Source organism: Molothrus ater, chromosome 1, assembly GCF_012460135.2.
Source record: "Molothrus ater isolate BHLD 08-10-18 breed brown headed cowbird chromosome 1, BPBGC_Mater_1.1, whole genome shotgun sequence".
Taxonomy (NCBI): Eukaryota; Metazoa; Chordata; class Aves; order Passeriformes; family Icteridae; genus Molothrus; species Molothrus ater.
The window spans coordinates 151,035,020-151,060,603 of NC_050478.2; the positions used below are offsets into that span (position 1 = coordinate 151,035,020).

A 25,584-nucleotide genomic window follows, 5' to 3' on the forward strand; every position below is an offset into this window, starting at 1 on the left:
AGAGCCCAAGGTGCTCCAATGTCACCTGCTGTCCCCAGGCTTTGCTCTGCCAGATCCATCTCCTAGGCAGAGATGGAAAGAAAGGTTTGGGGAAGTGCTCCAAGTTGGAGCCAAAGGATGGGATCAGGCAGGGATGTCTTCCATCACTCAAAATTCCAGAAACAGCCAGGCTACCTAGACACTGACTGTGGCAAAAACCATGGGAATGTGGGTGAATTTAACTGTGTGCATAGAAATGTGACCTCCACCACTGCAATAATCTGTTTTTCACTCATTTAACATCGCTTCCCCAGCTTCAGGCTGTAGCCTTATATGCCCCTTTTGGGGTTTTTTTGGGATGGAAATGTAGGAGGTGGATCTCTGCTGACACACATCAGCCATTCAGGTGCCTGTTGCATCTTCCCTCCCTGCCACATCCAACACCTGTTGAGCCAAAAATCCAGGTCTGGAGGGGGTTTTTCCCATCCATTCCTGCTCTGAGTAAAGATTCCCACTTCAGCAGGGATTAGTTAAAAGAGAAAAAAAAAATATGTTTATGCTCCTTATGGTGAAACCTTCCAGATGGGACTGCACTGAGGAGAAATCAATTGTGGGACTTAACAACCATAACAGGTCTGGTTTAAGTTTGTTGGATTTTATGGTGCTTTTCCCAGACAGGGGCAGTGAGGGGGGAATTTGTTTTGTGCTCACCACATCCTCAGACAGAAGCAGGTCTGTGGTCAGCGTGAGAAAAATTGAGTTTGTGGCGAGCAGGAGGCCTGGGCTGAATCCCAGGAGCTGAAGTCACCATTAGGGACTGGATTTCAAAACAAACCCTGTCTCCTCATCATCTGGTTGCTATGGAGGCACTGCTGGCTCCTGCTTCCAACCAGGAAAGGCAGGTTTCTGCTCTAGACCAGAGGTTAAGATGACAAGAAAGATGGAGATACTATTTACAAGAGCACGGTGAGACAGAACAAGGGGGATTGCCTTCCCACTGCCAGAGGGCAGGTTTAGATTGGATTTTGGGAAGAAGTTCTTTACTCAGAGGGTGCTGAAGCCCTGCACAGAGAGATTCTGGATTCCCCATCCCTGGAAGTGTCCAAGGCCAGGTTGGACAGGGCTTGCAGCAACCTGGGATAGTGGGAGGTGTCCCTGCCCATAAGAGAGAGTTGGACAAAATGATCTTTAAGGTCCCTTCCCACCCAACCTGCTCTGTGGTTCTGTGATCCTTGTGGGTCCTTCTAACTCAATATATTCCATAATTCTGTGATCCCTGGCTGGCTCAGCAGGGTGAAGGTCGGGTAGAGTTTGGATTTGCAAACAGAATGAGCTTTTCCAGCACTGCCCTGAGAGAGCCAGTGGCCCCTCTCAGAGTCTCAGATAAAGCAAGAGCCTTTCAGCTCTGGAATCTGATATTTAAAATATTCACAGCAACCCCTCCTGCTAATCAGGAATTTTATAAGATGTTTGGTAGGTGCCTGTGGTTTTTTTGCAAGCAAGACCAGGTTTTCATCCCTTTTTGACTCCTGAATTCTGGCCCCAGAGGCAGGCAGGAGCCTGGCAAGGGGAGATTTACACTGCTGAGCTTTGTAGGCTGCAAACCAGCCAGGAGTGGGGATCTGACTTGTAAAAAATTTAAGTCCAAATGCATTTGGACTCCGGGCTGATTAGTGTCAGGTCTAACACACACTCAGGAATGTGGTGGCAGGGGCTGCAGTGATCTGAATCAGGGATGAAACACAGTTTGCAAATAGCAGGTGTGACTTTGGAGCTCCCTAACCCTTTCCTGCCCAAAAGAAAAGGTTTTGGCAGAAGAAGAGAGATGCAGAGACAAGTCTTTGATATAGAGCAGGGAGAGAAACTGAAAGAATGTGGAGGTGCATTTAGCTTCTCATCTCGCCTCAGATTCACAGGATGGTCTGTGGGCTTCTCATCTCTTGTTTGTCAGTCTCTCCTGGGGCTGGGATTAGCTGCCTGAGCCGTGGATTTGCTGGGAATTTGTAAAGCTCCCTCTGTTTGCAGTCTGGGAAGGCAGAGCCTGGCATGAGGTGGGAGATGGCAGCACTGGGGCTGGGGCTGGAGCAGTAGCTGCAATGGAAACGAGTTTTCCCTCCTCCCTGGATGCAGATGCCCCTCTCCACAGTGTCTCACCCTAATTCCTTCATGGCAGTGCCACCCTGATCACGGGAAACACATCCCAGAGGATCAGAATTATTTGGATGTTGCAGCCCAGGGTGGTGTTTGCCCCTCTGGAATTGGGCTGTTTGCGTTTCGGTGCAGAGGTCCTGAGCAGTTCCTTTCACTATGAACCGCGAAGTCTCCCCCAATAATGGCAGTTGTCTGACTTGATAGGGGGAAATCTTCCTCCCAGGTTCCCCGTGCCCTTTGGAAATGGGGCAGCAGATCTGCTTTGGAGGCAGCAAGTGCTGCAGGGTCAGGATGAGCCTCACCCGAGGGGAAACGCCTGATTTTCCCTACCTGGGTTGGGCTCAGAGGGAAAAAGCTGGAAGGGTGGGAGGGAAAAGGTGCCATGGCTGTGTGGTCAGCCCCTCCTGCCCTGTTAACTGGACCCCTCCCCAAATTTGGGGGTGGACAGTTGTGGGAGGGAGTACAAGATAAGGAAAGTCCTGCTACTCATCTTATTTCCCCTTCTCTCTTCTCTCCTGGAGAGAGGAGATGGAGGGAAGGGACCTCAGGAGAGTCTTTTGATGGGGTAAGAAGGAGGGACATGTACTCGAGTGCCTCTTTGGCATGGGAGGAGCAGGGCTCTGGGCAGCTGGGCTGAAGGAGGAGTCTGTGCCACAGGAGGATGCAGGGAATGCATCCTTAGGGCATTGCAGCGTGGATTCTACTTTGGTTGAAGGGTTTAGGGGGCTGAAGGAGGTGCTGGCACTGGCACAGAGGGCTCTCACTCAGCAGACGCTCTAAGCCTGGCACCACAGGCTTTGGGGTGTCCTGCACCCAGGGGCAAAAGCAGAGGTGGGTGCCTGATGTGGGAAGAGATAAAATCTGTCTCTATTGTCCTTTTTTTGCTCCTGTACTGGGTGTACAGCTCCATCTATTATCCTATCTGGCCTCAGGGTTCCACCAGAGCTGGGTTCCTGAGCAACAACTCCCTTCTCTGCACGGTTTTGGTGGAAGGGAGAGAGAAAAGGAGGGGCATTAAGAGGCTAAAAAGCAAGTGGTGGCAGAAGGAAAGGAGGAGGCAGAGCCCAGCTGGCCATGCTGACCTCCAGCCCACCCTCCCCAGGTGCAGCCTGAAATCTGTGTTGAACCAGCTCCCCGGGGAGGGGGAGAGCTGGAGCCTCCCTAACCCAGATACCAACCATGTTTTCCTTGGGGAGATGGTTCAGATACAGAGTCAAGGCTCTGCTGGGCTCAGCAGAGGGATCTGCTTGGGCAGGGGGCACTGGGAAGGAAAGCAGAATCACAGCTGTGCTCACCCCTGGGTCAGTCACAGTTCGGTCCCTCCTGGGGTTTGGGACACCCCAAACCAGACCTGGGGATGGGGACAGCCCCAAACCAAACCTGGAGATGGGGACACCCCCAAACCAAACCTGGGGATGGGGACATCCTAAACCAAACCTGGGGATGGGGACAGCCCCAACCAAGCATGGGGATGGGGACAGCCCCAGCCAAGCCTGGGGATGGGGACATTCCAAACCAAGCCTAGGGATGGGGATACCCCCAACCAAACCTGGGGATGGGGACACCCCCAAACCAAACCTGGGGATGGGGACAGCCCTAACCAAGCATGGGGATGGGGACAGCCCCAACCAAACCTGGGGATGGGGACAGCCCCAGCCAAGCCTGGGGATAGGGACACCCCCAAACCAAACCTGGGGATGGGGACATCCTAAACCAAACCTGGGGTTTGGGATACCCCCAACCAAACCTGGGGATGGGGACAGCCCCAAACCAAGCCTGGGGATGGGGACACCCCCAACCAAGCCTGGGGACGTGGAGCTGCATCTTCCCCTCGTGAGAAGTGCCGGTGCTGGGGCTGCTGTGTGGATTCTCAGCCGTGTGAAGGGTTTATAAAAACAACAACAACAAAGTACCGCCAAAACGACCAAATCCCAAATCTCTTCTCTTTCTCTCCCCTCCTCCTTCCCTTCCCTGTTTTTTTCCAGGTGTTGTTTATGGCCACAGGAGGGAGCTCAAATCCAGACATGGGAGGATCAGCTTGATTTCGGATCCAGAGCCTCTTAAACTCTGCTTTTCCTCTAAGCTGGTCCCTGTTATGTCCAGGATCTGGCACCTGCTTGACATTTACTTTGAGTTCCAGAGGACCCGAGACCTAGGATGAGGAGCATTGGATCCGCCCTGAACCTGCTTTTGGTATCTCCACTCTACTTTGTGTGGACCGTGGTCGCTCTGGACCTGGCACAAACTCCCTGCACCACTTTGGTCCAAGGGAAATTCTTTGGGTATTTCTCCTCCTTCGCCGTCTTCCCGTTGAACTCCTCCCTGTGCTCTTGGATTATCCAGAACCCCGACCCTCGCAGGTACACTTTGTACATGAAGATCCTCAAGCCCTCCGGCATATGTGACCACCAGCACATCCGCACCTACCAGTTCGACTCCTTCCTGGAGTCCACCCGCACCTACCTGGGCATGGAGAGCTTTGATGATGTCCTGAAGCTCTGTGATGGCTCCACCCGCTTTGCCTTCCTCCAGTCCAACAAACAATTCCTGCAGATGAAGCAGACGGCCCCGCCGGGCGTGGACACCTGGCCCATGAGGTGGAAGCCCACCAAGGCTCAGGAGAGGGACTTCTCCGTGGAGTATCTGGTGGTGGGCAACAGGAACCCCAGCAAAGCCGCCTGCCAGATGCTCTGCAAGTGGCTGGACACCTGCCTGGCCATCAGCAGCAGCTCCCACCCGTGCGGCATCATGCAGACCCCGTGCTCCTGCTCGGGAGGGGAGGTCCTGGATCAGGCCAGCGAGATCCTGGGCTTCACCAGGAAGAAGGAGGATTGCTACAAGGATGGGATTTACCTGGAGAACTGTGTGGGCAGCCCCAAGGACACCAACGGAGCGGAGTTCCTGGGTGAGTGGAGGGTGGTCGGGGGGTTTTGGGGAGGGAGGTCTGCTTGGGCTCTTCTCTCACACTGTCCCCGTCACCTCTGTGTCCGTATCTGTGGATGCCTGGCATGAAAAACCTCATTTCCCAATCGACAGGCAGGTCAGGTAACCCACGGGGCTCTTTATGAGCCTGCGACTGGAATTGCAAATCAGCTGCCCCTAAATATTCCCCAGGTTTTTGCAATTCGTTCTCAGGGCTTGTTCATTGCTTGTTTTACTCCTGCAGCCTCTGAGCTCCTGAGAGGGAGATGCTTACCTGAGGGTGAGCAGTTTTCCAAAGTAATTACAGATGTCCTAGAAAAAACAGGATCCAAGCTACCTCCCGAGGCAGGCAGCCCTATCAACCACTTTTAATTCCTAGGGAAAACTTAATTCTTGGGTCTGGTTCAAAAGGGGATGGCAACAGCAAGCACTCTCGTTTTGTTCTCAGCTTTGTTTTCCTTCTGGAGGCTTTAAGAAAGAGAATTCACCATGATGCTTGCAAGGGGTTACCTGGGCTCATTCCTCAGATATTTCACTGGGTTTTGATTGTGGTCTGGAGGATGGTGTGGGCTGGAAAGGGACTGGGGAGGTGGGAGAGCCATGAGAAAAAGGGCTGTGAGTCCAGGTGGGATGATCCTGAAGTCTGATCAAGTTCTGGGGAGAGAAATGCTCCTTCCAGAGACCTGGCACGGTCTTGCCAAGCAGAAGGGACTTGAAGGGGGTCTGAAAGTGGAGCCTTTTTCTTACTGCTGTGTCAGGTCTGCTCCAGGGTGTTTATTCTCAGCTCCCACCCCAGCATGCAGGTTATGTAAAGCAGAGGTGTGATGTTGAACAGCAGCACAGGTGTCAGGGAATGGAGCCTCCAGTTCAGTGAGTCTCAGATCCCCACCTGAGCCTACCCACAAGGTCTCATCTTCTTCAGGTGCCGGACTGAAATGTCCTCTGCCACCAGCAGAAAGTTGGCATCTGTCTGGGTCAGGAATTTGGGGATCCTTCCTGGCTTTTCCACCCTTGTTGAGGGTGGGATTTCTCAGGGTTGAGGGGAAGAGGCCAGATTTGCTTCTGCAGTAGGCAGGAGGTGACCAGGCAGATTTGGGCTGTGCAGAGTGATTTTACTGCAGACTGCAGCCTGGCCTTAGCTGAGAGATCAGGGTATGATCAGCTACTCGTGCTTTCCTGAGTGTATTTTGGGGGAGATTTTGTTTCTCACTGGTCTGTGAATCAATACATGAAGGCACAGCCGAGCCATAAATCCTGCAAATTAGTTCTTCAGTCGTGCCTCCCTCCCTGGCCACGAGCACAAGACTCTCCAGATTTGGGTTGGGTTTATTTTTTTTCTTGCAATGCCCTTTTCTCCTGTGTGAACAGCTCTGAGGAGCCTCTCGGAGTTCAGTCATGTGTCATGCCTGGAATTTGCTGATTGGGTGATTTATGCCTTCCACCCAAGCAGTGTGACCTTTCTCACTGCAACCAAAGGTGAAATTTGAAATAAGATTTTCAGCAAATCCTGAAGCATTCAAGCTTAATATTGGCTTTTGTAGGGATCTCTCCTAGTCCAGCTCGAGTGCCTGAATGTTCCCCCAAAGTAAATATGAAAGAGGCTCGAGGGTGGCTGAATCAAAATCCTTTTTGGGTGTCAAATATTTGTAGAGTGCAGATAATTTTTCTGCTGGCTGCTCACATCTGCTCCATACTGGAGACAGGGAATTATCATCTTGGCTGGTGGGATGCCATCCACACAGAAACGATGCTTGCAGGGTGCCCGGGCTCTCCATGTGCTGCTCTGTCTGTCACTGTGTCTGTTTTGATTTATGCAAAGGCTTGATCAGGAAGATGGAGGCGAGATCCAATTTGGACAGGGAGTCAGCAATCCCTTAACAGCATCTTGTGGGTGGAATATTTTGATAGGGTTCCTGATTTCCAAGTGCTGATGCTGGTTATTGCAATCACTGCTGTTCCAATTGTATCTGTAGCGGGTTTTTTTCCCAACAAGCTTTTTTTTTTTTTTTCTTTTTTTCTTTTTTTTTTTATTATTATCATTGCTATTTTTCCCTCCCTGCTGCTTTCTGAGTCATTCGTTGTTTCTGGGCTTGTCTTAACACTTTCATCCTGGAACAAGTGGAGTTGTGTGAGTTGTACTAATCTACTCTGATGACTTTAAAGGCACAAGAAGGAATGTGGAAGGTTCCCTGCCCATGGCAGGGGGTTGGAATGAGATGATCTTTGTGGTCCCTTCCAACTCAAACCATCCTATGAACTGCCAGATACCATCCTGAAATATGAAACCTGACTTTCCCTAATGTGCCTTTTTATTCTTTGGGTATTTCCAAAGCAAATGGATGGGTGCAAATCTACAATGAGATGTTGCAGTGGACACAGCTGTGCTTTGGCTCATGGCCTGTGGGCGAGATACCTCTGAAAAGCTTCACTCCAAGAGGATCCCATTGCTCCAGAATCAAAGGGACTCTCAAGAAAACATAACTAATAGCTTTTTTTCACTCACGGCCAGTGATTTTACACCCAGCTCAGGGGCACAGGAAAATTTATGATCATTCACTGGGGAACTTCACAAAGAAACTCTGCCAAAGTCACCCTGTCTTATGTAGAGCATCTGTTCTTCAGTGTCTGGAGGAAGGAGATACTGCTCCACATTTCCTTCCCAGGTTTAGTGAGACTCTCTTTGCACTCACTGTCCCACACAGACATTGCAGAGGGCATAGCAGGCAGTGGTGGGTTGTAGAAGAATCCCTCAGTTTATCCCGCAGATATTTTGGTCTTGCTGCACGTGGAGCTTGTCCTGGTGATCAGCAGGACATGCTTTGAAATCTTGGGCAGCTTGAGCTGGAAATGTTTTCCAGGAGAAGACAATTCAACATGGAAACCATTTTATCAGATCTCCCTTGGCTAATTCAAGAAATGTGGGAAGAAAACAGAAGTTTGCTTGTAGGTCCTGATGTTTAGATGTAAACTCACTTTTTTGGGATGCAAATTGGCATTCTTGGACTAGGTTTGGGGGGCAAGGACAGGAGAGTGAAGAAGGGAAAACCTCCTGAAATGTGCATTGGTTCTTCACAGTCTGAAAGTGCTGGTGGCCCTCCCAGATGTGAGCTGGATTCTGTAATTGGAGCTGGAACTTTAACAGGGATGTTGATATGACCCTGTAATGAGAGAAGGTTAAATGTGTGCTTAAGTGCTGTGCTGAGTTAGGCACTTAATGAATGTCTAATTAGTCTTGTCTCCATGTGAGCCGTTCCTGGAAGACCATTGCAGTGCTGTCACATTTTGGTGGCCCAAAAAGATAAACATCATTCTCTGGTCCTTCTGCTCTTCATGTCCCCACCTTGGAGGGATCCAGGATGCTGACTGCAAAACAAGGCTAAAAGTGCCCCTCAAAATATATCATTTGCTTCTTGTTAAATCAGGTGGCTCCAGGGCTGGAGGGGTTTTTGTAATGAGTGGGTAACTGGAACATAGTAATGCTAGACTGAAGTGCTGGGGATTTTCCTGCCTTTCCTAAAATTGCTAATTTTTTCCATTATTTTGCTGTCCCCATTGCTCTGAACAAAATCAAATCCCCCTTCCTCACACATGCTCATCACTTCTGTTTTGTTAGTGGTGTTTCATCTTCCACTTTTAGGTGCTTTTCCACCTCTGCCACATTGATTAAGGTGTCCCAGAGTGTCTGATCTCTGTTTGGAGCAGCCCATCAACAAGTTCCTTCTCAACTTCTGCTGCATTAAGTAGGCTGAACTCCATAAATCTCTCACTGCAGGACACACTCTCCAAACATCTCTTGTTGGGAAGTTTTGCTTCATGCTTGGCATGTTTTTTGGTCAAAACATGCTTTGGTCTCCTCAGCAGGGCTGAGTTTTTGCCTAGATTTGTGGCTGAGTGGCTCCTGAGTGGGGTCCATGATGTGGAAGAGGAGCCAGAGACACAGAAATGAATCAATTCCCACCCTCCCTGCTGCAGGAATCATCTTGTGTGGCACAGGTCCCCTCCCCTCAAATCTCCAACCTCACCCAGGGCAGGAATAGCTCAGTAAGTCATTTCCTATATTTGAGATGAGCTTTAGTGGCCATGAAAGCTCCAGAGACTGATGAAGAGCTGTGAGCAATTGCCATGGGGCTGATCTCAAACCTCTCCTTGACATCTTCAGCCCCTTATGACACATGCTCTGTTCCTCCAGCAAGAATCCCCCTGGCTGGAGCAGCTGAGCTTGCAGACAAAGGTGTTTGGCTTTGGTTTTGCCTTGGTGCTGGATTTGCCAACCAGATGGCAAAGGGATTTGGGTGAGTGCCTCTCAGGAAGGTGTGCTGCATTCCAGCTCCTCACTTCTGCACCTGTGTCTGTCCCTGGACAACCCTGAGAGCAGAGGTTGGATGTGGTGAGAGATGGACAGCAAAACACGGGGCAAGGAAGCGCTGATTTCTCCTCGTGTGTAAAATTTTCCTGTGTAAACTGCTGAAATCATTGGGGATTTTACTTGATGTCCCCCCAGCTTAACTCCAAATCTCAGCAGCTGACAGCAAGACCTGATATTCCTTCCCAGCTCCTGCAGGAGGAGGGTGGTTAGAGCCTGAAAGGTGGCAAAGAGGTCACCTTGTCACCTGCAGGGAATCCCCACTGCACCCATATGGGCAGCTCCCGCTGGGAATGTCCCTCTTGGCTGTGGTCAGGATGTTTTATGGATGAGGCAAATGTGGAGAACTCCTCCCTGGGGGCTGGAAAGGGGGATTCTGGCTCAATATAAACACTGAGATCTCTGTGACCTGTACAAGCCCTGCTTGCCCCACTGCTCTCCTCTGTGATCATCAAAGACCTTACACATGGAATGGGATGGAATAGAATAGAATAGAATAGAATGGAATAGAATATAATACAATAGAATACAATAGAATACAATAGAATAATAGTTTTCAGTTGGAAAGGACCTGCAATGATTATCTAGTCCCGCTGCCTGACCAAAAGTTTAATTAAAGCCATTGTCCAAATACTTTTTAAGCACTGGCAGGGATGGGACACCAACCACCTCTCTAAGGAGCCTGTTCTGATTTTTCACCACTCTCTCAGCAAACAAACCCTTCCTAATGTCCAGCCCACACCTCGCCTGGTGCTTCACGGGATCCCAGGGAGAATGAAGCGTGAGTGAAGCACCGCTGTGAAGTGATGGGGCAGAAATTCCGTGTCCCGGCTGCTCTCAGCACTAAACCCTTCCCTGCAGATCCATCCCTAACAGAGACGGGGTGGAGAAAAACGAGCAGAGAAAAGCGATCAGTTCCATTGTGAACCCAACAGCTTGTGGACATGATCACAATGCAGAAACATCAGCAATTACCGGCTCAATGCGCCCGTCGCTGTCGCAGGGAGAGTAAAGGTGGAATTTACATCCAGTTGCCGAGGGAGTTTCACAGGCAACTACTCCCATTATTGCAACGGGGACTTTTACGGGTAATTTAATGAGTGGCAGCCTGGTGAAAGGCTCAGCTTTTCAGTTTCCCTTTTTTCTCTCTTTCTTCTTTTTTTTTTTCTTTTTTTTTTTTATTTCAATTTTTTTTTACATCCTCTCGTATTCAGGTTCTATAGCAGTCACTGCAAAAAGTTTTGTTTGGCAGTACAAGGTGAAATTAAGGTGCAGGGAAACAGTGACACCAGAGTCAAAATCACCACGTCTCCAGAGTAGTTTTCCATCTATGACTGCAGAAAATGAGGATGATGGTGCTGACACCTCAAAGGGAGAGTGCACAGAGGCATTCCTGTCCATTTTCACCACTTAGCCTAAATATTTGGTCCTTTTTACCACCCACCTTGATTATCTGATGTATTTAGGTAATTGGAGCAGGCTGAAAATTTGATTTTTTTTTTTTTTTATGAGAGGAACTGGATCTGTAGAGATTTTTAGGAGTTTGATTCACCTGTTTGGTGCCTGAACTCCCTAGAACCCAAATACTAAGAACTGCCCTACTAGGGACCAATGAATATTGAACCAATGAATTTCTCTGGGTTTTGACTGTATAAAATACATGAAAACTCTAGTAAAGATCATTTTGTGATGGAATGATTTTCTCTGCACAACCCGAGCAATGTGTGGATGAAATTATTTCTGTTGCACATCCTGGCCAGAATAAAGCAATGCCTTGATTCTCCAACACTAAAAATGTTGTTGGAGAGTTTCTGTTTCTCCTGCAGGTTCGGTGACACTTCGAGAGCATCACCAACACGTCTGCAACTCGTCTCTTTTCCCACATCTTCCCATTCTTACAATCAGTGACATTTTGACAACATCTACAGGTGTTGATTTTATCTCCTACAAGCCCCACATTCCCCAGGACGGTATTGGAGCAAGCTTGGGATAATTAGGTTAGAAACCTGGTTTGGGATTCTCAGCAAGCATCCTGGGGAGGACTCAGCAGCTCTGTGTCTCCGGGGTGGCTCTGCCAATGTCACCTCCAGCCGCTGAATTCCCTTTTGGCACAGTCCCTCCTTGCAGACAACAATCTGATACTGAAATCCCATATTTTATCCTTCAGCACGGTGAGACAGCCAGGCTGGGAAAGGACGTCCTTTAGCACATCAGAATTGCAGATCTGTTGAGTTTAAATATATTTCTTTGTGTTCCCTGGCTCGAGTTTCAATAGAGCGATAATTGCCACACACCTCATTAAGCTGAATGCTCTCAATAAGTCTTGAGTGGTCCATGTCATTAAACAAACAGTTACTGGCTAGGGAGCTGCACGGTGTTTAGGAGCTGTAAAGAAGGGACCTGGAGGCTGTGAAAGCTGCAGCTCCAGCTTCCTGAAGAAATTGGGCTGCCCTGGCAACTTTGCCCTGCTGTTTCCAGGGTGCTTTGAGGAGTCTGAGCCTTCCCTGTGCCTTGGAGCAGGAACTGGTGCAAGTCCCTGACTTTTTTGCCTTTTTCCACCTTACTTGGATGTAAAGGAGGATGCCCTGGTCTCTGCCAGTTAGGATTTTGGCATTTGGAAGCTGGCACTTCCCTGCTCATTAGTTTGGGTCAGGAGTTTGGGTGTAATTGAGTTGAAGGTGCCCAAACCCCGAAAAATGATGAAATTCAGTGTATGGCACTGAAAACAGGAGAAACAGCTGGGACTAAAAGAGCTGTCCCTCTTTTTCTGGTTCATATCCTGAATCTGAAGGACCAAGATGCAGGGGTTTGGCCCCTCAGCTTTTGCTGAGACCCCAAGACTGATCAGAGAAGGACCTGCACAGAGATTATGCTTCAGGAGCTCCTGGAGGCTGGGATAGGACAAGGGGAATGGTGATTCCATCACATTTCCCTGTTTAATGTGCTCTCCTAGACTAAATCCATCCACATGGAAGGCTTTATTCAATCATGTCTGCACTTCCAATGCATCTCTGTATCCCAAGTGCCTGCTGGATGAAATTGAGGGTTAGTTTTGGTATCTCCTTCCCAAAACTTTACTAAACTTGTGACCAAGACTGTCACCACAGTCCCATTCCTACCAGCTCTGGTGAGAAGTAGAGGTTTGGAAGAAAGGCACTTCAGGGCATGTGCTTGTGGGGATGATGAGGACAGGTTCAGGTTGGCCATTAGACCTCCGTAAGTGCCCAGCCCAGAGCTCAGGTGGGCAAGGAAGCAGCTCAGGTGCGCTCTGACCTTCAGGGCTTTAAAGTTAGTGCCCTGTGAGGCAACCACAAAAGTCTTTGGCCAACCAGGCTAAAAGTCAGGGGTGATGTGCATGTGAATATATCCACAGGCAAGATCGTCCTGTTGATGGGAGATGCCACTCCAGTCTCCATGAACAGTTCCAGTCCATGAAGATCACAGAATGACAGAGTGGGTTGGGTTGGAGAAGACTTTCAACACATCTCCTTCCAACCCTCTGCCATGGCCAGGGACTTTCCACTATCCCAGGCTGCTCCAAGCCCCATCCAACCTGGCTCTGAACACTTCCAGGGATGGGGCATCCACCAATATTCTGGGCAGTTGTGCTTGGTGGAAGTAGAGCTGGGTGGTACCAGCTTGCTCTTGATGCCCATTGACCTGGGATTGGGACTAAATAATCTCTACAGACCTGGATTAGAGAGGTTTTTGCACCAGAATTCCAGTTTTGGATGTGCTTAGAAAGATGCTACTGGCCATTCCCAGGAGAAGAACACTCAGGAAGATGTGCAAGGACTGCTGTTCACAGCTGGGTTCATTCAACACTTGTCTTCTTCCCTGTTAGCAGGGGTTAGTTCAAGAATTATCAGTAAATTGACTGATGACAATTTCTGTCCACAAAATCCTCTCCTTTTCATGCCCTTTCTTTCTCCTTTGTTTAGTTTGCTGGGTTTAGTTGTTTGTTTTTCATTTTAATGTCCTGCTTGGCAGGAATTCATATAATCATAGCTTGTTTTGGTTTGGAAGGGACCTTAAACATCATCATAACATTTCAACCCCCTGCCAAAGGCAGGGACACCTTCCACTAGACCAGATTCCTCAGAGTTCCATCCAACCTGACCTTGGACACTCCCAGGGGATGGGGCATCCACCAGTTCTCTGGGCAACCCTTGCCAGGTCTCCCTGGAGCTCTAGGCTGGAAAACCCCAACTCTCCCAGCCTGTTTTCATAGGAGAGGTGCTCCAGCCCTCTGAGCTTCCTCTTTAGGGTCAGCCAAGATCAAGGAGTGATGCCGTGGCTTGATATCAGCAATGTTTCTAAGAGCCTGTAAGAGCCAAAATGAGGGATGCAGGACTCCAGGCACCTCTTCAAAATGCAGTTTATTCCATCCAAGATGTTACAGCAGTCCAGGGTGGTGGGTGACGGAGCCTGTGCCTACAGCTGTCAGCTCCAGCTGCAGGCAGGCCTGGACACCCTTAGTTTTGGTTACAGTGCATTATAGACTTTTCTTTGTTGAGCATCTTAATACAGTAGAACCAATCTGTACCTTAACTTTTATCTATAGCCTACTATAACTACTATAATTACCATATTCATGTTACTATTCTCCAATCACTAAAAGTTAGTACATTACAGTTTAAGCTAGAAGTTATTTTTCAGTTTTCTTGCAGTGGAAAATTCTGAGACCTTTATTCTACTTGCAACTTTGCTGACTTGTTTGCCTGTGCTGTCTTTCTGCTTGGTAAAAACATCTTCTTGTTTGAGGTGGGTTCATCCTTTGCTCTAATGCATAACAACCCCTTCTAGCTAACAGACCCTTTGCCTCCTTGGTTATCCAGTAAGACTGGCTCAGCAATTCTTTTCTTTCATATCAAAACTTGCTTCCATGTCTATTCCTTCTTCAGATCCTACATTCAAAAATCTTTCTGCTAAGCATACCTATCTGTGAGACTTTCTTGTCAAACTTTCATCCTTCCCAACAAAGGCCGACAGAAGGCAGCAAAGGAGCTGCTCAGGAGGATGGCTGGGTTGCTGGGGGGGCACTTGATGAAGAAGAAAAGATGCAGGGACCAGGAGAGTCCCCAGGTAACCATAGGGAAGTCAATAAGGAGATTGCTTGTCGTGCTTCTGTGCCTTTGGGCCACGGAAGAGCTCAAGAAGCCTCTTTGGGGAGTTCAGCCAGCTGCCTCCATGGACCCAACTCAGCTGAGGAGTCATCAAGGAGAAACAGAGCTTGTGGGAGAGCCACGATGGATCCCACCCACTGCCAGGCAGGGATGGCTTTCCTGGCTCAGCAGATTTACCTGCAGTGTCCTCCTCTGTGCCATCCCTTTCCTCCACCAGCCCTGGTGTCCTGTCCCAGCTCGGCAGTGTCATGTTTGAGCCTGCTCTCACTGGAGCTGGTGGAGTGTTCGGTGTGGGTTTGGTCTTGGCACTATCTGCTGGCTTTTTTTTTGCTTCAAGGCAGAGGAAGAGAAAAGTTGAAGCTTTTCCAAACCTTTAAACACCATGATCAGCCATCCCCACTCCTGAGCCTGCTGAATTGGCCACCAGCTTGGCACTCTACTGTCCCTTCTGAAAAGCAGAGCTCTGTGATTACTGGGAAGGATGAAATTTCCTACCATGTGAAGTCTCCTGTGATAATCTCAACTCCTCTCATATCCAAATCCCTCATGACCCTCATTTTCCAGCAATGCTTTTGGGATTGTCCTGCTACCAGCACCCTCCTGGGGCTTTTTCTGGACATAACGTAAGATATCTGGAGCATTTCTGGCCTGGATGGGATGGTGGGTCAGATAAACCAGTTAACTGCTGTATTAGCTATTTTTTTTTTTTTTTTTTGGTGAGTGGGATCACTCAGGCTGAGCTTACACTCACCAGAAAATTCATAGACTGAGCATCCTTGGCGTGAGACTGACCTCAAACAGTGGTTGAAGGAGTATAAATCAGACAGATAAACCCAAAAATGTCCTTTCCTTGGGGTCCTACCTGGAAAGAAAACCTGGCACAGAATTTTATGAGGTGTCCTGGGACCTCTTCCTCATGGTCCCACACGCTTGTTGTGGCTTTGGGGTTTCACTTCCACTCCTTGGGAGTGGGGATGATCCTGTGCTGGGTGCAGGAGGCGAAGGGATCTATGACAAAGTAAACAAAAAATCCCAGCAGCAGAACGAGAGGAGATCTGGGGTTTCCAATATGTGCTGGGTGAGCTGTGTCACCCAGCAGGAGTGGGTCCTGCCCTCTGGAGAGGGGTTGGATGAGCAGAAGGCTTTGGAGAAATGCCAGAAATAGGTCTGGAGGCTTCAAAGGTTTGTGGAGGAGTGTTTGTCTTGCATCTTCTCTTTCAGAATTCCTCTCAGTGAGCCAGGGCAGGCACTGGGCACTCAAAGAAATGCTTTTAATACCAGAGAAGGAAAATAAAGTAAATGAAAAGGGTGCAGGAAGGAATGGATGAAGCACAGAGCTGCCCTGGGGCACATCTCCATTGGTGCATGTCCAGACAGGCACACAGCTGGGTCTGGAGGGTAGATGTGCACACAAGGGAATGTGGAGCGAGGCTGGAGAGCTGGGAATGTCCAGTCTGGAGAAGAGAAGGCTGCAGGGAGAGCTTAGAGCCCCTCACAGTGCCAGAAGTGGCTACAAGAGACCTGGAGAGGGACATTTTGCAAGAACATCTAGTGACAGGACAAGGAGGAATGGTTCTAAGTTTAAGCAGGGCAGGTTTAGATTGGATATTAGGAAGGAATTCTTCCCTGTGAGGGTGCTGAAGCCCAGGCTCAAATTTTCCAGAGAAGCTGTGGCTGCCCCAGCCCTGGAAGAGTTCAAGGTCAGGTTGGACAGAGCTTGGAGCAACCTGGGATAGGGGAAGGTGTCCCTTCCCCTTAAAATTAATATCAAGATAAGGGATAAAATGTCCTAAATCAACTATATAATACTTTTATCCCAAATCATCTATTCTATTTTTACTAAATAATGTTTTACACCTTTAAAACTTATTCCAAAAATAGAAAGAAAAAAACCCCACAAGGTATTTTCAAACAATACACTCCCTCCTCCACATTCCTACACCTAGACTGTTATTATCTAGAAATCAAGAAACAACAAAACAAAACTCTCCTTTATTTTTAAATAATTTCAGCTAACTCAAACAAAAAAGTTCCCTAAACTATAGTTTGGGGTTTTTTTTGCTTTTCTTTACACCTATTGAAACCTACTCTAAACAAAACATCCAAAAAAGCACCAACAACTCACACCTGTAACCCACCAAGCCAAGCCTAAACCACATTTCCAACACCAAAAAGACTAATAAAAAACTAAATAAACCAACTACAAAAAACTTTTCTAAGCTTATCATCTCTTTTAAAACAACAAAAAATTTTATTGTTTAATATTGTTTGTTTTATTATTTAATAAAATTTTTTCCACTTTTCTCCAAAAAGAAATATTTTTCCCAAACCAATTTAAAAAAACCAAACAATTAAATTCACTTTTCTAAAAAAACCTTTTAAAATTCTCTCCTAAATTTACCCTAGTCCAAAATAAATACATCCAACAAATACAATATGTCAGGGGGTTGGGACTAAATTATTTTTAAGGTCTCTTCCAATTATTTTTAAGGTCTCTTCCAACCCAGCCATGAACAAATCCCAGTGCTGAGACTCATGGATGGAGGGCATCCATGGAGACCTGCAGTGTGCAAACTCACTGCAGGAACAAGTGCCTGACTCATCCTTCAACCTTTCTCTGCTTCTCCCAAAATGTGCCATGAGGCCTCTCTGTGCCTCCTGGTGCATTTCGGGAGGAGATGGCTTTGTTTGTGCTGGTGGGAAAAGCAGAGTTTGTTATTCCCCCCAGAGCCAAATAACACTGAGGAGTTCCCCAGGGTGCCTTGAGAGCTCGGTGGGAAAGGACAGCCTGCATGGTTTGGGGTTCTGAGGGGACAAAGGAGGATTTGCTTTGAGGTTGCATCAGCTGTCCTCAAATCGCAAAAAAATGTGGGACATGCATCCCTCTGCCCCATCCTCTACAGCACAGACTTCTCTTCCTCCATTCAATGCTCTATATCTGCTTTAAGTCCAGTTTGTGCTTGACTGGTGGTTTGAACCCCTCCTACGGATCCCCAGCTCTTCCTCAAAGCTCTCTCCACTCCCTGATGTGAGGTTTGTCATGCAGCATCTTCCCCTGCAGCATCCACACTGGTTTTTGGGGCTTTCACTGGAGAGTTGTGGTTTTGGAGACTCTGGGCTGCTCCTCAACTCCTTCCTTCCTCACATCCCAGTTCAGGTGTGGTACCTGTGCACAAGCCCAGTGCAGGGGGTGAAATACACTCCTGGCTCCCACATTTCCCAGTCCTGTCTCCATTTTCCACCCTGGGGCTGTTTCCCATTACACCAAGACCCTCAGGTGTGTTTTTGAGGGGCAGGGCCCCTCCAGGGCGGGTGCTGTGATGCTGAGCTGCCTCTCCCTGTCCAATCCTCAGTGCAGTGGATTAATTGTGGCTGTTCTGCTTTCGAGGACCATTCCACGGAGGAAGTCCTCTCTTGGAAAGGCAGCACTCACAGAAATGACAACTTTGTCTACCTCACATTTTAATTAAAGCTCCAAGTATTCACCGTCACCCCCGCTCCTTCCCTCCCCACCTTTTTCCATCCAGATCCTCCCTCTGCAAATGAACATCCAGTGTCACCTGGGGACAAAGCATTAATTCAGCAATTAAATAATTGAATGCTCCTCTGGCAAAATGAACTATCTTTCTGCCTTTCTTGTGTTCTACCACTTTTTTTTCCCCTTTTCTTTTTCCCCCCTCTTCTTTCTTCTTCCCTCTGGTGAGATAAGGCTGCCATTCTTGAAAGCAGTTTTAAATATTCATGTTTTAATTAATGGACTTTATTGCATGAACTCTATATAAGGTAATAAAAAAGACTGCCTGAGGCACAACGCATTTTTTTTCCCCTGTTGTTTGTTCTTGAAGGCAACTAAGAAATAAAAAGCTTAATATGTTTCTTCAACAAACATTAGAAAGATAGACAGAAATGACAGCCATGGGTCATTTAGCCAGTGGGGCCTCCCCAACCCATGGGCTCCTTAGGATTGTGGAGCAGGATGTAAATAAATGGGAATCTTGGAGGGATTGATCCCTTCAGGTTCTGCCATGGGCAGAGGTTAGTGGGCTGCATCTAGAGATGCACAGGAGGAGGTGGAGGCAGATCTGGAATTATCCAGATGTCAGGAGAGCTGGAGAGGGACTTTTCACGGGGGCTTGTAGTGATAGGACAAGGAGGAATGGCCTTCAGTTGGAGGAGAGTAGATTTAGATTAGATATTGGGAAGAAATTAATTCCTTTAAGGGTGGTGAGGCCCTGGAATGGAATTCCCAGAGAAGCTGTGGCTGCCCCATCCCTGGAAGTGTCCAAGGCCAGGTTGGACAGGGCTTGGAGCACCCTGGGCTGGTGGAAGGTGAAAGTGAGTGACTTTTAAGGTCCCTTCCAAACCATTCTGTGATCCCATGCTCAAGGGCCCTTCAGGGCTGTGAGTGTTTGGGGCTGAAGAAAATCTTTGGCTGCACCTGGAAACCGAATTTGTTGGTTTTGTTTTAGATGATGTTTTTGTAAAAATAAAACAGAGGGAAAACCTGGACCAGCCACCTTGCCCAATACTTCTGGGCTGAAAACCCCAAATATTGATTGCACATTTCTGCTCTGGATTTTTGCTTTTATCGAAGGCAAACAAGCCAATAGAATGCATGAATTCATGAAACATCTGGTCTTGCCACTTATGTATTCTTGCCAAAAAAAGAAGAAAAATAATGTTAGTTTAAACTTCATTCCACGTGGGTGTTTTCTTATGGTGCAGCATGCTGAAATTAGTTTTATATTGGGAGTGTGTCATCTGTAGTGCGTGACATGGGCTCAGCACTCAATTTAGCTTAGTCTTGTGATGGGAGGGGTCTAAAGATGCTGGTCCAGAACCTTGTAGGAGAGCTTAAGCTCTGATCTTTCATCTGCCCATGACCTTGAAGAAATCAAGGCATTTTTGCACATGATTTTCCCCCTCCTATTCTTTTCTTCCTTTATTCTGACTCAGATCTTGAGAGCAATTGGCATCTTTTAGCAAACAGATGCACAGTGCTGAGCACCAGCATTCCCTGAGCTATGATGATGGCTCTTAGCAAGGCTGGATAGGAAGATTTGTAATAGTCAATAAATACTCCAGTGGTCGATATGATTAAAGTCTGGTCATGGAGTTGCTTCTCTTTTAGGAAAAAAAAATCATCTGGCACATCATGACACCCTGGCATTTACTCCAAAGAGAGAGGCAATGTCCAGCATTGAAGGAGGCAGGTGGGTGGCACAGAGAAAACATCTCTGGTGGCCCAGTGTAGGTTTTCAGTGCTTCAGTGATGAAATACGTTGTGCCCTGAGGCTGCCTCTATCCATCACATTGATTACTCCATTTGCTGTTTGCCTAATACTGAATTTTTTCAACCTAAATCAAGAAAGAACAGAGTTCAGTGCAAAGGTGGGGTCACTCCTCAGCTCACCTGAAGGGCTCTGATTTTACACCAGGGTGAGCAGGGACAAAAGTGGGTTGGTCTTTAATAATAATTTGTCTAATGGAAAAAGTCTCCATTCCATCTTCTGAAGGTGCTGTCACCTCTGTGATGCTCCATTTGTGGAGGTGAGAACACTGGGCTGTTCTTGTTTGTGCTCTGGTCATGGCTGGGGCATCTGCTGCTGCTCTGGATGTGAGCCAAGGGTGGGCAAGCCAAGGTTATTCTCTGATAATGGATCCACACTCCTCACTTGTGCATCATCACAGCTGGAGGTGGCTCAACAAAAGAGCTGGAGAGACCATTAAGAGGAGTGAGTCCAGACTAAAAATTCTTGCTCACTACTCTCAAAAATCTTTACTGACAGCACTGTGAGAGGCAGGGAAGCTCAGCTTTGGGCAGATCAGTTAATGACAGGGATTCATTTGCCAGCACATGTGTCCTAGGACGTGCCATTCTCCAAGCTCAGTTTGATCATAACCCTCATTACTGTATCTGGGACACCCAGTGCAGTAAATGGTGTGCTGATCTCTTTGTGCCACGAGCTCTTGTCTCTCAGCTCTGATTTGAGCTGACTGACTGAGCAGCAGAGGAACTCAGCTCTCAGGGCCCGTGTGAGGCAGTGAGTAACTCCAGCTGGCCCCAGTGGAGACGTTCACTTCTCAGCAAGTCACCCTGAGCTCCCCTCTGAGCCAACAAAGAGCTGCTCCACGAGGTGGGTGGTGGGTGTGAGGGCAGGCCCTGACCTATCCCAAAATAAGCCTCAGAGGGAAGGAGTCAGGATCTTTAGCAAGGAAACTGGATGTGGAGGAGGAGGATGATGAGGAGTGGTTACGGGTGACATCTCAGTCTGAGCACAGCTTTGCACTGGCTCTAAGTGAAATTTTTATCTTTGGGATGAAATGGGGTACAACCTGACCTTGCTGGCTCCCCTCCATCCCCTTTCCAAGAGAGGTTTTCCTGTGGGATCTATCCCTAAGAGCATTGCAGGCAGAATGTTGCTAAAGCCTGTGCATCCCACAGTATTCCTCCACTGCTGAGGCCGTGTCCTTCCACAGCACTAAAGCAAACAAAGAAATCAATAAATAAAATTGAAAAGAGGCTCTCAGTAAGTCTAAACCTTTGGGAGGCTTCCCCTTTCATGCTTTCTGAGATTTGCTCTCACATCACCCTCAGCAAACCTTCAGGTTATTCTCCTGTCTGCCCCCTCTTCATGATCATCCTCAGGCCCTGCCTGGGGGTTGTGTTCCTCCCTGTCTTTTTGCTCCCTTCCTTTCTAGCCTGACCTCTTATTACCAGGATTCCATCTGGAATCTTCCTTACCCACACCTTTCCATGCCTGTTTTAATTTGGAGCTGGGCTCAGCGATGAGCTCTGGCTCACAGCAGGAGAGAGGTTTCTTCATCTGGGATTAACGAGATCCGACCCTGTGAGAACGGTGGAGCTTGTGCTGACACACCTGGTTCTGTTCACTCTCAGTTTGGACCAGCACTGGCAGCATTTTCAGCCTCATTGCACCTGATTTTCACACTGCAGGAAGGGCTGGGACCAGCTCACACAGCCCAGTGCACCAAGCCTCTCCTTCCCTCCTCAGCACCCACCACCTGCCACATTGGATGGGGAGCTGATGTAGCTTAAAAAAACAAAAAATTAAGCTTTATTTAATCACTTACTTGGTCTGATTGGCTGTGAGGACCCACAAGCAGCTGTGCTGTCACAGGAGGGGTGATGCGGGATAAATTCCAGGGGTGCAAGTTAAGGCCCCCACAGCAGCTGTGCACAGGGAGCTGTGTCCTTTGGGGAATTTCTGAGACCCTAGTGAGCCAAAATCATCCTGAGAAGGGTGCTTTGGTCTCCCTTCCTTTCTCTGAGCAAGGTCTTGGCCTCCCCCACATCAGCAATATTACAGTGTATAGTGAGTGACTCTGGTCATTATTCAGATGAAAACTAACTGCAAGGGAGAAAAACAGGGATGAATTTGAATTTGGATCCATGAGGGGGCCCAAAGCATGGAGCAACCCCTGAGCTGTCAGAAAGGAGGCACAAGGAACTGAGGTCTGGTTAAGCTGCCTGCAAAGCCCCAGCCCTTGGCTCTGCCCCTGCAGCTGAGTCACCAGCCATCCCTTTTGTTTGCATTCAGTGTAGATCTTGTTAATTGGCTCTTTCATTCCTCTAATTAAATGTAAATGCAGAGTGGATCATTAAACAGGGATACAGGAGCCCTCTGAACAAAGCTGGTTTCAGCTGGAGGAGGAAGCACAGGAATCAGGTTTTCATCTGCCCTGTTTACTCCAGGTCTCGTTGGTAGAGGTGCTTTCCATCCCAAAGGAGCTTCCCTGCTCTTTTGCTGCTGAAGGCCTCCTCCTGTGTGTGTGAAAGGGATTTCCTGGCAACACCAGGATGCTCCAAGGCCAGAAGCAATGATCCAAACCTGGCTGTCTTCCCTCTGCTGTGCAGTCTTCTGTGTTCCCTAGTCCTCCCTCCTGAGTTTTCCAGATTTCCCTGTTTGGATGCGGCATCACCAGGGACATTTGGAGCAACTTCTCGGGGCACCTTTTGGTCACTGCCAGCCCTACATTGTGCCAGCTCGAGTGTGATGGTGTTCATGGCCTGGTTTTGTCCTGGCAGCATCCTGCTGGCCAGGATGGAGGAGGGTTAAGCATTCCTTGCTGCTGGAGCCTGTCTCTGATGCCTTGTGCTCGGCGGAGTGGTGACGCAGCCGCGCAGTGTGGCCGGATCTGTGGGCGATGGGAACAGATGGCATTTGCTCCTCTGAAAACAAAGCTCTCCCTTCTCTCAGGGGGTAAAGCGATGTTTTCTTCCCTGCAGGGCTCAAATCTGTCCCTGGTGTGGTGCTCTTGGCTACCTTGGGTCATTAAAGGAAAGGGTTTTGCTCCTGTTGCTGATCAGTGTTGGATGCCTGGATCCTGCTGGAAGCAGGGGGGGTAGGGGGTGGGTGGAGTGGGATGTTTGTCAGGATGTTTTATCATTCAGATATTCTGAATGAGTAAGAGTGACCTGGCCCCAAACCTGAGTGGACTTCAAGGAGCTGAGCTTGGCAGCTGGACACTCAATCTGTGACCAGCTGGATCAGGTTTTTGGAAGAAATTGGGATTTAGAGGCCATTTAGAGATGAACACCTGGCTTTCTATCTTTGTAAGTGCTCCAGAGAATGAATTTCTTCACTGTGAAGGTCAGGAGGCCCTGGCACAGGGTGCCCAGAGAAGCTGTGGCTGCCCCATCCTTAGAAGTGTCCAAGGCCAGGTTGGAGAGGGCTTGGAGCAACCTGGTTAAGCAGAAGGGTTGTGGAATGAGATGATCTTTAAGGTCTTTTCCAACCCAAATTTTTGGAAATTCTCTGTTCCTGTGGGCACAGCTCCCCAAAGCACAGAGACTCAGGGTGATGCATGCACAGCCGAGTTCTGCAGATCCAGATGATTTCCAGTGGGTACAAGGAGGCAGGGGGGATAAAAAGGGTCTGGGATGCTGGGTTAGAGGATTAAAGCCATGCCTGAAGCTGTGTGTTCATCTTTGGGGCCACCCCATAAAGTTTGGGGACAGCAGGAAGGGACGGAACATTTACCACGACCAACTTAGGTCAATGTGGTTGTGGGGCCTCACTGGGAAAGACAACTGTGCCCTCCAAAATGCCACAGCTCTGCCCTCCCAAATGCCACATCTCAGCCCAGGACAGAAGTTGCCATTTGGTTAAACGCAGCCACGCTGCAGAAGAAATGAGTTTGTCACATTGAATCAAGGCAGCAGGAAGAACTCCCAGACCCCCAGCGATGACTCTGAACCTACGCCGTGTCCCCTTCAGCGCTCCGCATCCCGGGAAGCCACAATCCCCTCCTGCAAGCCTGCTCCTGTGTCACAGCCCATAAGGTTCCCTGGACCTAGGGGTGAGCTCAGGTCAAGGGGAAGGGACTGGCTGGCTTTGTTTCTTCCTCTCCAGGATCCAGGGCGGCCGCGAGCGCGCTGCTTTTCCTCTGCTTTGCTTCCCCTGCGACGCGTTGGCCCCAGGGGGGCTTTGCTGCTCTCGCATGGCCTGGTGGGATAATTATCAGGGGGGTGAGGAGCCCAGGGAACATCCACGGTGCTGTGGAGAGCTCTCCCTGCTTCCAACCTGGAGGGGAGCGGGGGGAGGAAGCGCTTGACCTTTTTTTCTGCTCGGCTGTGCCCTGCTCCACCGAGCAGATGCTGCTCTCACTCCGGGAGACAAAACCACCAGGAGCTGAGCTCTGGAGCCAGGGCTCTGCAAATGCAGCCTCTCTGAGGCTGCTGATGATGGGATGTGGTGTCCAACCCCTTCCATGTGGTGTCCAACCCCTTCCATTCACCCCTTCCTGAATGGATTTTATGCGCGTCAAGTGACTCTCCCTGGTCTCACATAACAGAGGAAAGGGGGTTCTGATCTCTGCTCGTGGGTGGCCAGCATGTCTTTGGGCAAGAAATTTAATGTCTCTGTGCTTCAGTTTCCCCACATGAATAAAGAATTTAAATGTCTTTAAGGCTTTCAGAGAGAGATTAGTAGGAAAAATCAATTTCCTTCCTTCCTTCCTTCCTTCCTTCCTTCCTTCCTTCCTTCCTTCCTTCCTTCCGCCACTTCCGCCACTTCCGCCACTTCCGCCACTTCCGCCACTTCCGCCACTTCCGCCACTTCCGCCACTTCCTTCCGCCACTTCCTTCCGCCACTTCTTTCTGCCACTTCTGCCACTTCCTTCCTTCCTTCCTTCCTTCCTTCCTTCCTTCCTTCCTTCCTTCCTTCCTTCCTTCCTTCCTTCCTTCCTTCCTTCCTTCCTTCCTTCCTTCCTTCCTTCCTTCCTTCCTTCCGCCACTTCCGCCACTTCCGCCACTTCCGCCACTTCCGCCACTTCCGCCACTTCCGCCACTTCCGCCACTTCCTTCCGCCACTTCCTTCCGCCACTTCCGCCACTTCCTTCCTTCCTTCCTTCCTTCCTTCCTTCCTTCCTTCCTTCCTTCCTTCCTTCCGCCACTTCCTTCCGCCACTTCCTTCTACCACTTCCTTCCGCCACTTCCTTCCGCCACTTCCTTCCGCCACTTCCTTCCACCACTTCCACCACTTCCTTCCGCCACTTTCTTCTGCCACTTCCTCCCTCCCTCCCTCCCTTTTCTCCTTCATAGAATCATTGAATCATTAAGGCTGGAAAAGACTCCAAGATCTTCAAATCCAACTTTCAACCAATCACCACCTTGCCCACTAAACCATATGGCAAAGTTTTAGATCTACTCAATTTTTACACACTCCCAGGGATGGTGACTCCACCACTCCCCTGGGCAGCCTGTTCCAATGTTCAACCACTCTTTCAGTCAAGAAATTTTTCTTGTTACCCAACCTGAACCTTCTCTAGTTCAACTGGAGGCCATTTTGCCTTGTCCTGTCACTTGTCAGGGCTGCTTTCCTCCCTTTCTTTTCTCTCTTATTTTCCTTGCAATTCCCACCTATCCAGAAATGCCTACTCCCATCCAGGACTAATGGAAGTGTCCCCTAAACCTGCAGAGGGCAAGAGGACCAGGGAAGAATTCTGCTGCCACTCTGCCTTGGGGTGTATCACAAGCTGGAGTTTTTACTCACCCATTCCCAGGAGTCCAAGTGCAAG

General features: G+C 48.8%; 1 protein-coding gene across 13 annotated transcripts in view; it reads left to right on the forward strand.

The window, feature by feature from the left end:
• Positions 1–25,584, forward strand: part of ADGRB1 (adhesion G protein-coupled receptor B1) — a 288,288-nt gene that overhangs the window by 77,382 nt on the left and 185,322 nt on the right. For all 13 annotated transcript variants that reach the window (XM_054514932.1, XM_036404287.2, XM_054514939.1 and 10 more), the window contains exon 2: positions 4,116–5,035. In XM_054514932.1, the coding sequence (XP_054370907.1) occupies positions 4,288–5,035 (748 nt within the window). In that variant the 5' untranslated portion in view covers positions 4,116–4,287. The remainder of the gene's footprint in view (positions 1–4,115; positions 5,036–25,584) is intronic.